Source organism: Arvicanthis niloticus, chromosome 13 (assembly GCF_011762505.2).
Source record: "Arvicanthis niloticus isolate mArvNil1 chromosome 13, mArvNil1.pat.X, whole genome shotgun sequence".
NCBI lineage: Eukaryota > Metazoa > Chordata > Mammalia > Rodentia > Muridae > Arvicanthis > Arvicanthis niloticus.
In genome coordinates this window covers 35,706,096-35,720,578 of record NC_047670.1, presented here as the reverse complement: position 1 = coordinate 35,720,578, position 14,483 = coordinate 35,706,096, and the positions used below count along the sequence as shown (strand labels likewise).

Below are 14,483 nucleotides of genomic sequence, written 5' to 3'. Positions count from 1 at the left end.
ACAACCTGCTATCACCTTGTTTTTCAAATTTGAATAACATTTACGCTTTTTTTCATCTTCTAATAATCAAGTTTCTGTTTTATGTTCTTAGAATCTTTTTCTTGAAGACTCCATTAAATTACAGATTGCCTAAAATGGGTGGGTTTGACACTCTGATAGATCCTCAGATAGCATTAGCTCAGGAGACGGGAGAGAGCTGCTTCTGGCAGCCTTCTCCTGGCTGGGTGGGCGTTTGTGGGTGGGAGGCTGTGTGCTATATCCCTTGATGAGAAAGGGGACACTCCTTCCCCCCCCCCCCTTTCTTTCCTTTTCTAATTTAGGAACAATAGAAGTGAGGTTCCAGGTAGCTGTAGATTTCCCCCCTCCCCCCCAAGCCCTGGGAATTGAACCTAGGGCCTCACACATGCTGGGTGTATTCTCTACCACTGAGCTGTATTCCCACCCCAGATGAGTTTTGTAAGTGGTTTGAGCTATTGCAGTTCCCAGGCACACTGATCTCGGTTTGGGCCAAGTCCCTCATTGTCTGTTTAGGATAAGCAGACGAACCTGCTGATACTGTAGACACGGAGCAGCCTTGGTCTGTTCTTCCCAAATAAGGTTAACGTATTGAGAGCTACCTTTTGCCTCCTACCTTGGCTGGCTTTGCACTGGGACCAGGAGTGAGGAGTCCCAGCCTGCATAGCTAGCTGATTTGCAGCATGGCTCCCAGTGAGCATCCTGAGGGAGCTTTCTCAGTCTGTGATTGCCAGTATCCATCTCCTCAAACACATTCCTGTCTGTGTGCCACTCACCGCATTGAGTTCCTTTGGGTGAGACCTTATTTATTTATTTGTACAGCTTTTCTGAGGTATTACACATGAATCTTATAGTGTGCCCATTGAAAGCAGATAGGCCTTTGGTTTGTAGTATGTTCATAGAGTTGCACAACCCTGACCGCACAGTTTTTGAGCACTTTCATCACCTAAGGGAGAACTCTCTCTTAGCCATAAATCCCTATTTTCCCCCCAGTGCAGTCACTCCCCACAGCTCCTGGCAGTCCCTTAACTGCTTCTAGCTGTATTTCCTCCTATCTAATTATAATTAAATATCCTTGACCAACCCCACTCACATCTCTGTTCCTCCCACCACTGGACCAGATGTTTTAGGCTCCACACCAGTAAGAGCATGTGGGGTTTGTCTTTCTGTGTCTAACTTGTTTCGTCTAATGCTATACCCTGTAGCTTCATCTTGTCTTGGTGACAGCATGCACGGTAGTCCATGGTGCAGATGTGCATTGTCTGTGACCCACCATCAGTCGATTGACACTTGGGTTGATGCCTGTGTCAGCCAGGAGTGCAGGTATCTCCTTGGCATTGCTGTGACGTCATGTATTCCCCTGTGAGTTAACAGTGTCTCCGAGCGGACATCCAACGAGTCTAATGTCAGGCAGCAAATGGGAGAAGTAGTTCTCTTCTCTCTTCCTCTCCCACTGTCTTTCAGTGTTAATAAGTGGTGCTACTCCTAAGGGTGGTGGAATTGTCCTATACCTGATCTTAACCAAAGGCAGTGATATGACTGAGTTGTTTTAATTATTATCATTATAGGGAAATGGGCCCCCAAGGGTCCAGTGATTTCCCCTAGTGAATGACTGGCCTGCCTCTGCCAGGAGCTTAGGTGATGGGCCCATGCCTCTGGCTAGCCAGCATGTTGTCACATAGTAATGTAGCCCAGGGTGACCTCGACGTCAGTATGGCCAAGGTTGGCTCAGTATTCCTTAACTGTTTCCCAAGTAAAGGGATTATAGGCATAGACAACCATATCTGGCCTGATACAACTCATTAAGTCTTGACCAACTAGGCACTCGGGCGGGAAAGGCCTATTCTCACATCCTGCTTTATGCCGTAGATGACAGTGGTACTTCCAGCCAGAAGAAGGCTGGCACATATGTAAATGGCCTTAGTTTCCCCCAGGAGCTTCTTATCAGGTCTTGTGGATGAGAAAGAAGGTCTGACTAGACAAGACAGTGGTGAGTCTCCATCTTCAGTGCTTCTGAAAGGTACATATGTCTGGACAGATCCTTAGCAGCCTGACAGAGGTCTCCAAGTTACCCGGAGCTTGAGTTACGGGGCAGAGTATTCCTCTACAGGTTTGATAGAGAAAAGTGAATGCAGAGGGATCAACAAGATCTTTATGGTGTCCTGATGAGGCTGCAGTGGAGGCCAGAACACCCTCAGGGTAGTTTGCTTGGTCGGTCTGCCTGTCTGTCTGTCGTCTATCTATCTATCTATCTATCTATCTATCTATCTATCTATCTATCTATCAATCATCTGTCACCCTTTCTCTTCCCCTCCTTCCTTCCCTCCCCCCTTTCCTTCTCTTGCTTCCTTGAGTGTATCCCTCCCTCCCTCCCTCCCTCCCTCCCTCCCTCCCTCCCTCCCTCCCTCCCTCTCTCTCTCTCTCTCTCTCTCTCTCTCTCTCTCTCTCTCTCTCTCTCTCTCTGTGTGTGTGTGTGTGTGTGTGTGTGTGTGTAGGTGGGCCAGAGGACATCCTAAGTTATCGTCCTCAAGAATGCTATCTTTGTTGCAGATAGGGTCTCTCATTGGTTGGGCACTCACTGATTAGGCTAGATGGCTGGCCAACTAGCCCCAAGGATCTGTCAGTTTCTGCCTCTTCAGTACTGGTATTCCAAGCACACACCACCACGCCCTGAATTTTTATGAGCATTCTGAGGTGTCCATCTCAGGTCCTCCTGCTTGCTTACTGTCTTTCCAGTCCCCTTGGCCTTTGCTTTTTTTGTTTGTTTGTTTGTTGTTTGTTTTGAGACATCATCTTTTGTAGTTCAGTCTAGCCTTGAACTTGCTAAGTAACCAAGGCTGGCCTTTAACTCCAAGTGCTGGGATTATAATTGCGTACTACTGTGACAAGCTCGTGTATCATACTGAGTTCTGTGGTTGGGTCGAGGACACCCCCCAGGGCTTAAACACAGGTTAAGGGCCATGTGTCAAGAACCATGTCTAGATGTTGGTTGCCATGTCTCAGATGTAGCTGCCAAAGGGCCTCTACCCAGAGCCCTGGTGCAGCTTAGCTTTTCGAGGGAGCAAATGGCAGAGAAGAGACCAAGCTGGTCCCAGATGCACCGTTGCAGAGCAGCTGGCCGTGAGCTAGCAGCATATGCGAACCAGACTGCAGGGCTAGGCCTGGTCGGAAATTCATGGTGTAACTGTTGCCAGAACCTCTAATTTGGTCTTAAATTTTTTTTTTTAATGCAATGACTTTATTGTTTTCATTAAAGTGATACATGACCCTTATAAAAACAAAACAAAACAACATTCCATAGAGGAAAGTACAAAGGAAAAAAGGCAATATATTGGTCCAAATCGTAGCTCCCAGAAGCAACTCATTTTAATAAGAAGACAGCTTTCCATGTAACTCCTATGCACATTTCAGACAGAATTGATGGCTAGGGAAATATATACACAGGTAATTTTTTAACAAGGTGTTAACTCTTATGCATATAAGCTTCAAAATAAAAGCATGTTCCTTTTAAGTATTGGAGGAAGTGACTGAAGAAGTAACTCGGAACAAGCAGCCAGACTATTTCTTTACCAGAGAACTAGGTTTTCAGGTGTGTCTTAAGACACTGCTTCTTAACCAGGGCTGCCTCCACAGGGCAAAATCATTATCTCTGACAGTGTCTAGAGATAATTTCATTGGTCAAAACAAGGACTTGGAGGCTTCTGGCATCACAGTAACAGAGGCCAGAGATGCTGCTTGCCACCCTGTGAGGTACAAGCCAGCACCACAGCAGAGATCCACACACCCAGAGGGCTGGCAGTACCGAGGTGGAGAGATAGCAGTGAGGTTAGGAGAAAACGGTCCTTGGCGGCCATGACAAGGTAATGGCATGAACTCGCTCGTCTGCACTTTTAGACAGTTTGGGCTTGGCATCTGTAACGAAAGCTACAATGGGTAATTTAATCCCACTCCTCCACCCCCCATTCTCTCTTAGCAACAAAAGGTGTCATAACACTGTTTTTACCTTGTCAAGATGCCTGCCGTTTTTATCCTTGTCTGGGACTATGACCCCCCCACCCCCCACCCTCACACATGAATGATTCAGTGACAAATAGCATGTCCCCACCCATGTTTTACCTCTACTGGGTTTGTTTAGAGTCACGTCTTGGTGGACACTGCATCATCTCAGTTAATACGTAATGTGTACAGGGAGGGAGGTGGCAGGCTGCATGCTGCCTTGCCCTGCTCAGGACAGAACCTTCTCATTTGTGTCTTAGTGCTGTACTCAGGAGGAGGAAGAGGAGGCCTGCTGTGCTCTAGGATATGGAGGGACTATGAGGTGGGCTCCCTTGGAGACGTGCGATTGGACTTGAGGGTTCAGTACAGAGGAAAGGTTAGAACCAGAGTCGTGTGAACACTACAGACAGACGGCTTGGCGTAGGCAGCCCAGGCATGGGATGCCTCCCTTGCTGAAGTGTGCTGGGGAACCACCTGTTGCCATAGTGTACACAGATGCTGGGGTTAAAACATCAGCTGGGTGGCTATATTTAGGTTATTTTCGAGCCTTGGGATTCTGATAGGCTGATACTACTTCTCGATAGCCACCTGTCCTAAGGAAGGGTTTCAGTCATCTGGCTCCCTCCTTGTGCTGTGTGGACAAAGAGGAGAATGGACAGAGCCATGTTGTGTGCACAGGTGACCCAGGAGAGAGCCTTGTATGTTCTTTTTTTTTTTGTTGTTGTTGTTGTTGTTGTTGTTGTTGGGTTTTTTTGTTTTTCAAGACAGGATTTCTCTGTTAGCCCTGGCTGTTTTGAAACTCACTCTGTGGCTGAGGCTGGCCTCAAACTCACAGAGATCTGCCTGCCTCTGTCTCCCAATGCTGGGATAAAAGGCGTACACCACCACTGCAAGGCATATTCTATATTTTTAAAATTTGGACCCGCCATGTATACAATGCTGATTCCAAGGTGTAGGTGTTAGACTTTGTGAAGCTAGTTCCTGTTGGTGCCCATGCTTATTTGCAAGGCTATGGTGACAGGGCACATCTGAAACCGTTCCAGAGCCATTGCCTGTCAATGGTGTATATATTAAAGAACCCTACAAAGAAAGATCACATCTGCAGATTGTTCCTTGCATGGTTGGAATTGGGTGTTTGGCTCATCACACTGGGACTGATTGCTGGCTTTGTTCTATCCTAGGGGAGCTATCCAGTTTGGGAAGACTTCATAAACAAAGCTGGAAAGCTGCAGTCCCAGCTGCGGTAAGTAACACATGTATTCTACAGGAAAAGGAGACATCCTTAGGCAAGACAGGGAGGTGGATCGGCACACACGCCTGGCTTAAATTTAGAAGTGTCACAGACAGAGAAGCGTGTAGCAGGCACAGTATAGAGCTGTATTAATTCATAGTCTCCTGTTCCACCCCTCACCCCAGTCTCGGTGTGAATTCAAACTCAAGTTGGCTCTGCCTCCTGCCATAGGAATTTTCAGAGTTGATTACATAGAGTAGTTATGGGTAATGTTTATATGATGCCCACTGTGTGCCAGGCTTATGTGAACTTGTGAGAAATCTCAGCCCCACAAGCTTAAGTACAGGCGTCAGTTTTCCTGATCTGGAAGCTGTTCATGGAGAACAGCCTGTTCATGGAGAAGCCACTAGTGACAGAAACAGAGATGTAAACAGGAGTGGTCTGGCTCCAGAGCCCAGATTTGTTCTCATTCACCTGTATTGTCCTTCCACATACAGAGTTTAAAATCTCAGTGTAGACTGGTACACAGCTCCATTTACACGAAGTGAGTCTCAGCATCGGTAGGCTGAGCTGCACAGTTCCACGTTTGCTAGAAGCTTTGGAGATAGGTACTTAGACACTTAGAAGTACATTTTACGGTCTGAAGGTTATATACCTCCAGAAGCTGCTCAAACATGATCTGCTGCCGATTTTCTCTTAAGAAGCACATGTGACCTAGTGTGCCTGTTCATTATCATTAGACAAGATACCCACAGGTTTCGCCCTTTTTGAAGGCAGTGTGGGAAGAGATACAGCTACGATTGGTGGATACCCCAGGGAGCATGGGACACTTGAAAACGAGTATTTGGATAATCCTTGATGGTGAAATTTGGAGGAGTGACTGGCTTGGTTTGAGACGAATGAGAGGGGGTGCAAGGGCAGAGCAGTGGAGCAGGAAGTAAGGGTGTTCTGGGAAAAAAAAGCCACCTGGGTGATAGACAAGGGAGGGTGGCTTGTCATTTCTGAGCCTATGCCAGGGCATCAGAGGCTGCTGCTTAGAGATGTCTCTAGAGACACATGGCTCCCATGAAGCACAGAAGAACTGGGCAAGAGTGCATGGGTTTCCTTGAGCTTTAGTTGTGCGTGTGTAGGGAGTATTTGCAGCCTTTTATGTGGCCCCCAAGAGGACCTCGGACCTGGGATATGTACCTTCTCCAGTTGTCCAGTCCTTGACTGTCTCATCGATTTCCTAGCTCATTGGGTCATGTCTGGGTCTTCTTCTGAAGGCTTCATCAGCCTCCCGTCATGGGGCTGCCCTGGTCTCCTGGCATTTTCTCATCCACTGGGCTTATCTCACCTAGGTTAGCATCCCTCTGCTTAGAGGTCTCCCCCTGAACTAAAGCATTTACATTTCCCCTTCCCTTTCTTGTCCAGCCTCTGATTGTTTGATGCTGGGCTTTCAGTGTGGGCCTGGAGAAAAGTTGTTCTTCTTCCCTTTAGCTGACGAGAATAGTGGAGCCTGAAGTACAGAGCTCACTGCCTGTCTTCAAACATACAAAGTAAAAGTCAAGGTAGACTTCTCAGCACCTGTCTCCCCCCAGGGCCCCATCTCCCTCCCACTCCCCATCTAGGTCTTCTGAGATCAGGGGCCATTTCTTTATCAGTTTATCAAACTGAGAGTTTAATTTTGTGTCCTGGAGAAAGGCTGCAGCGACTGCTGCAGAAGCAGCACATCTGTCTGTCTTGGAATGTTTAAGCTGAATCACCCCGTTAACCCTGGTGGTTCCCTATTTGCCATGTGCTCAAAGAAAGGGCCAAGGTGTTCTTTGTGCTGTCAGAAACGACAGTGTGTGAGACAGTCATTAAAAGCTCTTAGTTCCTCAAAATTGACCAGTGTCAATTTGCAGTAGAAGTCAACTCCAGTGACTGTAATGGACAAGGTTTGTCTGCAGCTGGCCCATAAAATGGGGTTGATTGGCATTGAGTTGAATGAGAATAAATAAATCAGGCCAGCATGTCAGATATTAATCGTAAGTCAGAATGAGCTATTTATAAGTCTCAGGATGTTTGATAAAGGTAACTTTTTCAATATTTGCATTTAATGTCAACACTTTAAAAAATATGCTTCAGATGTGCATGTGTGTGTGTGTGTGTGTGTGTGTGTATAGGTACTGCTGTTTAAAATTGAGCAGATATATTCTTGATCTGTTTAGAAACTCTCAGACCTGATTTAGAAATTTGTTTCAAAGGACCGTGGTCAGAACCTCCTAGAAACCTCTTGTTCCATAGGCACTGTTGCTGTGTTTAAGACAGACCATTTCCTTTTCTGTATTCTGAGCTCAATTCTCGAGCCCTTATTCTTCTTCTTGTAGTGACTTTGCCTTCATAGGAGAAAAGCTCAGTAGGAACTGGAGTCCTGTAATAAACACTCGAAGACCACTTCAGTCTTTGAGTTTGGTTGGAAGTCCTTGCGTGATAGGGGACTTTTGTTGGTTTGTCACAGAGCAGCCTGGGTGGAATGCTGGTCATCCTCAGGTCATGATGTCGTAGGCCATGGAGGGGCCAGTGCATCCGGCTGGTTGTGCTTTCGGGCCTGGGTAAGAATTAAGGAAGATTCCTAAGGCATGAACTGAGCCTTAGTTCTTCCTGTTGTTGCTTTTAGGACTTCAGAAGATGCAGTTGAAAGAGCATCCTGGGGCTGAACAAAACAAAACAAACGAAACTAAAACCCAGTATTTTAGTCTTGTATAGTTGAGGATTTAGGGAGCAAATCTGTACCTAGCTTGCACCCTGTGTGGCAGTGGGTCAAGCTGGGCCGTGAGTCACAGTGGCGAGGCATCAGTCACTCTGGTATGCACCAGTGATCTCTAAAATGTCTTTCAATTTATGTTCTGGGTTTTCCTTTTTTTGGGGGGTGGGGAGCAGCAAAATGTTGATCTTTCTGCTCACCAAGATTTGATTTCCTGCCAGTTCACGTGCACATAAATCACTTTCCTATTCTAAAGCTGATGTCACCTGTGCCATCTTTACTTTAACAGTACTTTCTTCTTTGGGCTACAAATACCTCTGCTTAAAGTTTTGCTTGTTAGTTTCCACAGTCATGCCATCTTTGGGGTTGAGTGCAAGGGAGAAAACACTGTCTACCGCTAGATTGCTTCTGGAGGGTTCTGTTCGCTGTGTAGCGGAGGTTTTAGCCTAAGAGCTGTGATGAATTTGCCAGTGAGACATTCCTCACGCTTTTGTTATCTGTTTGCATTTCAGGACAACAGTAGTAGCAGCAGCTGCCTTCTTGGATGCCTTTCAGAAAGTGGCTGACATGGCCACCAACACACGTGGTGAGCAGATGGAAGGCTGCCTTCCAGCGCTGACTGGATCCAGCACGTGGGCTCTCCCCCTGGGCGGTTTCCCGAGAAGATACGGCTCTAGTTATCAGAGCCTGGCTGACTCATAGTTTTCATATATTTTTAACTCCGTGGGGTTGCGCATGTTAGAAGTTGTAACTAGTTCCCCAGATAGTGAAGGGTGTGTGAAGACTAGACAAGAACAGAGTGGAGCCACTGTTCCTTCATGAGGCAGCTTGCTGTGGGCGTAATTCGAGTGATACGCTCGCTCAGGATAGGGCCTCGAGCTGCACCTTTGGGCCTGGTGTGACCCCTCCAGCAAGTTGCCTTATACTCCCCCATGGTACCTCCTGGAATGGGAAGTCCTGGAGACAATTACATGGCTACTGTCCTGGATATCCAAGGAATCCTTTTATGATAGGCACAACAGGGCTGTAACCATCTCTCTGTCCCTAGTCCTTCCTCCACTGCAGACCCCATTAACAAGAGACCAGTGTAGTCCTGATCGTACCCCACAAGACAGGGTGTCCAGAGCCTAATTGATATTTAAAATATGTTTATGAAAGCAGTGACCAGAAGGTGAAATCTTTTGAAAAGATTTCATAGTTTCAGAGAATCTCAGGGTTTTTCATGACATGTGAGAGGTGCCAGGAGAAAGGGGATACGAGTAGGCTCACCTTCTCATTCCCATGCAGCTAGTCTCTACCGGTTCTTTGCCTGGTCATTCTGGGCTCCCTCACTGCATGCATAGCTATGAACCTGCTCTCACTGGTATTGGGAACATTGGGTGTTTAGGGCAAAGCTGAGCCTCGTTCCCAGTACCTCCAGTGGTCCGTCGCAACCGACTGTGGGCACTTATTAAATGTTCATAGACTGAAACTCCAGATCCTTTTCTTGCAGGTCTGTCATGGGACCACAAGAACCAATATGTTTCCCCCTTGTCCCCAGAAGTCACACCGTTTGAGTAGGGAGACTGAGATGTATAAATGAAGAATGCCTGTGCAGAAATAGTATGAGTGGCAAGGTAATAGCTGAATCACAGAACACCAGGGGAATATCGGAAAGTGAGCAGTTATCCCAGCGCGGGGAACGAGGGACATTTCCCCAGGGGAGGTACCATTTCTCCTCCTTTCTGAAATGCCAATAGCATTGCAAAACGTTCCCACGGAAATATGACTGTGACGTCAGCATCAGGCTTCCTTAATCTGCCTGGTTTGTCTGCATGGTGAAGGTCTTAACCCGTATAGTTTTGAAATTCCTTTAAAATGACTTAACTTGGATGTACCTGTTGTAGAAACTTGGGAAACTTCGGTTCTAAAGAACTTAACGTGCAAGCCAGTGTTTGCTGCTGTGTAAATGTGTCTATCCATCCAGGGTGTCTTTCCTTCTCCCCTCAGCTTCGTGGAACTGTCAGCCATATGTAGGTTATTTACTTTGTGCAAGTGCTGTGGTGTGTGTGGAGGCCAGAAGACAGCTTGCAGGTGTTGGTTCTCTGTTTCTAGCATGGGATCAAACTTAGGTCCTCAGGTCTCCATCTTTGGTGGTTATTACCTGCTGAGCCTTTTTTTTTTTTTTTTTTTTTAAATATAGTCTTAAGTAGCCAAGACTACCCTTGGGCCCATTATGTGGCTGAGGATGACCTTGAACTTCTGATCTTCCTGTTTCTACCTCCTGGGTACTGGGATTACAGGTGTGAGCCATCATGCCCAGTGTGGGATTGAATTCCCAAGGTTCTAGAATTCAGAGTATGTTTTTTGGTTTTACTGTTAGATTTCTGGGTGGACCATAAAGGAGCAACAGGAAAGGTGACCCTGATTGTCTATGGTTTCCTGTGGTAAGAACCTGAGTTTTTGAAGAGGCTGCTCCCAGGGGGCTTCCTGGGGGGGAAATTGGAGGGCCTGGAAATTCTCATGCTTCCAGGGGAGGGAAGAGGCTGTGTGTGGAGGTAATGAGTTAGAGCCAGGCTCTGTGTTTGTGTGTGTGTATGAGTGTGTATATGTGAGTGTGAGTGTGTGTGAGTGTGCGTGTGAGTGTGTGTGTGTGATGTCTGTGGCTGTCGGCCTGTATGTCATTATGAGCAGACTCCTGTGTGACATATCTTTAAGCCATTTGGTTTCAGGTTGTTTTGGCAGCACAGTTTGTTTAGGATCCAATGCATGGCTGCTTTCTTTCATTGGATGTGGGAACCTGTATGCCTTAAAGAATATACCGGTGACAGGAGCAGTTTCCATAGTGATGATATGAGAAACTTGGAAGAACTTCTTATGCTGACAATTTAATTTTTTAGTAAAAAGAAAAATATTGGGGAACTTAGTGCATGTACTCTTTACAAAAAAAAAAAAAAATCTAAAAACCACATTTAACCTCTCCCCTCTTAGAGATCAGGTTTAGGGTAAAAAAGAGTTAGCTTCACGTCACCGTGCATGTAGTTCTTCATGAGCTTTCTCAGATGGCCGCTCCTAGGAACCACTGATGCCACTTGGGCTTCTGCTTCACACTATGCTACCGGTACCGTTTCTCACCAGCGCCCTCAGAGCCACCTCCCTGTGTCCAGTGCCTGGAGAGAGCGAGTTCTAATTATTATTCTGTGGCTGGATTTGTATTTCCCCCAGGTATTTGCTATTCTAGACTGTACTTCAGATACTGCTTGTATATCTGTGAATGCATGGTGTGTGTGTGTGTGCGCGCGCACGCTCGAGCCAGAGGTTGATTCCATTTCTCTCACCTTATTTTTGTGTGTGCATAGCATGTATGTACATGTTCATGTATATAGGTGTGTGTGTGTGAGGCTGTACTGGCACGTGAAGGTCGGAGGGCAGTATCAGGTGCCTTCCTCCGCACTGAGCCTGGATCTCATCGTTTCAGCCTGTCTTTCTGGCTCGTGACCTTGGGTGCGCCTGTCTTTGCCTGGGCCCCAGCTCTAGCACTGCAGGTGCCTGCCACTGCACTCTGGCTTGTGTGTGGTTGCCCAGGATCCAAACTCTGGTCCTCATGGTTGCTCAGCAGAGCCGGCTATGGACGAGTGACCTGTCTTAGTGGTCTATGCGTCGCCGAGGGAAGGATGAGTCACATGTGGGCTTCAGGGTGGCTCAGAGCCGTTTACTGTGCCGGAAGAGTGTATCCTAGGCTAGTTCTTTTGCTTGGAGGCTTTAGATCCAGTATTTCAAAATCTCTTTAGTTAGAAGTTGGTAAAAAGAGAATTTCCACTGCTCCCCTCCCTTCCTGTTTTCCTCTCTCTCCTCCCTTCCCCTCCACCCTCCCTCACCCTATGTCTTTCCCTTCCTCTTCCTTTGCCTCTTCTTTAGTTTTCTGAGGTACAATCTATGCCATCTACTGCCACCATACTAAACAGTAGCACAGCGGAGTGTCGCGTCTCTGTCTTAGGACCCTTAGCCTCTCTCCCCATCGGCCCTACTTGCTGCCTTCCCCAGCCCTCGGCAACCACTATTCTATGTTTTCCCTCCTTCCCTCCCTCCCTCCCTTTTCCTTTAAGATTTATTTATTTATGTATATGAGTACACTGTAGCTGTCTTCAGACACACTAGAAAAGGGCATCGGATCCCCTCTGTAATGATGGTTGTGAGCCACCATGTCGTTGCTGGGAATTGAACTCAGGACCTCTGGAAGAACAGTTGGTGCTCTTAACTGCTGAGCCATCTCTCCAGCCCCGTGTTCAGTCCCATTGAATATCTGTACCGAATTGTTCCCCTTTTGGCTGACAGTGTCCGTTTCTTGACCATTGAGAACTGTACTGCATTAAACAGCTGCAGATGTGTCTTCCACATGCAGTTTCCTTCCCTTTAAATGTTACTCAGGGGGCCTTGCTAGATCATATGCTAGCTCTATTTTTAATATTTGAGGAACCTCTGTGGTCCTCCAAGTGACTGTACTAATTTATGTTCCTACAGATACAGGGAAGTGTTCCTCTCTACATCTCGGTCAGCAGTTGCTTTTGTCTTTTCCTTCTTTTTTTTTCTCTCTCTCTTTCTTTCTTTCTTTCTTTCTCTTCCTCCTCCTCCTCCTCCTGCGGCTCCTCCTTTTTTTTTTTTTTTAGAAACTGTTTCACGATGTGCATGTAGCTTTGCCTGTCTTGGAACTCTCAACTGTAGTCCAGGCTGGCCTCAAATTTAGAGATCCTCCTGCCTCTGCTTCCCAAATGCTGGGATTAAAGTCACGAGCACTTCACCTGCCCTTTGTATTCTCAGCAGTGACCATTCCATTGAGCTGTCTCCTTGTCCTGCTTTGCATTCCACAGAGCCTCTCTGCGTGGTCCACACACCGGAGCCATTTGCAAACGTTAACTGTAGAAGCACATCTGTATTGGGCCAGGATCCAGAATGCCAAGATAATTTCAACTAGGTTTCTGGTTCCAGAATAGTCACATTTTTGTGATTTTTTTTTTTTTTAAAGGGAAAGAGCTCTGAAAGATTTTTGTCATTCTCATGAGATCTTTAGCATGAGTTATTAGCAAAATTTATTTATGAAAATCTTCTACAAGTAGTTACTATGAGGATAAAATCAGCCTTTTCATAATATACTTATCTTTTATACAATATTGAAATCTGGACTCTATTTTGATCCTGTTTTTCTAAATAAAATCATATAACTTGACTATTCTAATATATATATTGATTTTATATACAATATATACATATACAATGTATATAATGAAATGATGGAATTTGAGTTTATTGGCAGTAGGCACAATTCTATGTGTTTAGTTTATACTCTGGAGTTAACATCTCATTTATGTAAACTATGAAAACATGCTCTCTTCCTCTGGATTCACTGGCCACAAAAAACTAGTTTGTAGGTATCAGCTGTCTTAGATTTCTGTCTCTAGAGATGAAAAATCTTGAGTTGGTGAGTATGTATTTGTTTGGGTCGGTTAAGAACTGAGGAAAGAAAAGTACAGGGAGTGAGTACAAGGCTTCTCAGTGTGCTGCAGCGGATGGCCGTATGTGCTGGGGAGAGCATCTGCACACCTGTGAGCGCCGTCTGATCTGGGCACCTACTGTGTGCAGCCTCTCTGTACTGGTCCTCACAACACTGTTTGCTTAGATGAGCAAGGGCCTTTGAAGAGCACAGTGCTGTGTGACTTGTTTTTGCCTGTTTTTGTGTGCCATTGTAATTATGTTTACATCTTTGAAAACCCATCCTGGGGGATGTGCAGATGATGATATGCCAAGCCCACACAAAGGAGCTCAAGGTTTTCAGAAGGAAAGAAATGGGCTCCAGGCAGACTAGATCATGTCTAAAACTGAGTGGCTTTAATATTGAAAATCGTGATTGCTAACATCCTTTGACTATGCCCCGTGGGCTGGACTCTGTTTTGAGTGGTTTATGTGTAGAGTTGTCTCTTCTTTGTTATTGGGGATCCTTCCCAAGACCCACATTGGATGCCTGGTGTGTATGCTTTCTCACATACATACATACATTCATATTTGTGATAAGGTTTATTGTGTAAATCGGACTCCATAATATTAACAACATCTTATAATGAGATCAGTTACAATGATACTACAATAGAAGCTATTTGAAACTTAGGAATTGTTTATTTCTAGAATTTTCCATTTGATGTTTTTGGATCACGGTTGACTGGGTAAGAGGACCCAGGGTCTTCTTGTTCTCCCAGCATTGTGATGAAATTTTCAAGGGATAGAGTCCAAGCAGGTTGTGTCTGGACACTGATGCAGGTCATGTGACCAGTGAACTGGAGCCCCTCCCCCAACCTGGACCTGAACCAGTAAGTTAACATTCCTTATGTAAGGAACTTCTGGCCTTAGCATGTGCTTATATTTGGTTTTAAAGTGACTTCATCCCAAAGGCATTAAAAAAAAAAAACCCCAATCCATGCAAAAACCTTTTTTGGGAGCTGGGATGACTGGGTTGGACTTTTGGCTGTTCTAGCTATGTAACCC

At 45.9% G+C, this 14,483-nt stretch overlaps 1 protein-coding gene across 7 annotated transcripts in view; it reads left to right on the top strand.

Annotated features, from left to right (window-relative positions):
* Positions 1–14,483, top strand: part of Mtss1 (MTSS I-BAR domain containing 1) — a 137,564-nt gene that overhangs the window by 18,119 nt on the left and 104,962 nt on the right. For all 7 annotated transcript variants that reach the window (XM_076911390.1, XM_076911392.1, XM_076911393.1 and 4 more), the window contains exons 2-3: positions 5,193–5,254; positions 8,483–8,556. In XM_076911390.1, coding sequence (XP_076767505.1) covers positions 5,193–5,254; positions 8,483–8,556 — 136 coding nt within the window. The remainder of the gene's footprint in view (positions 1–5,192; positions 5,255–8,482; positions 8,557–14,483) is intronic.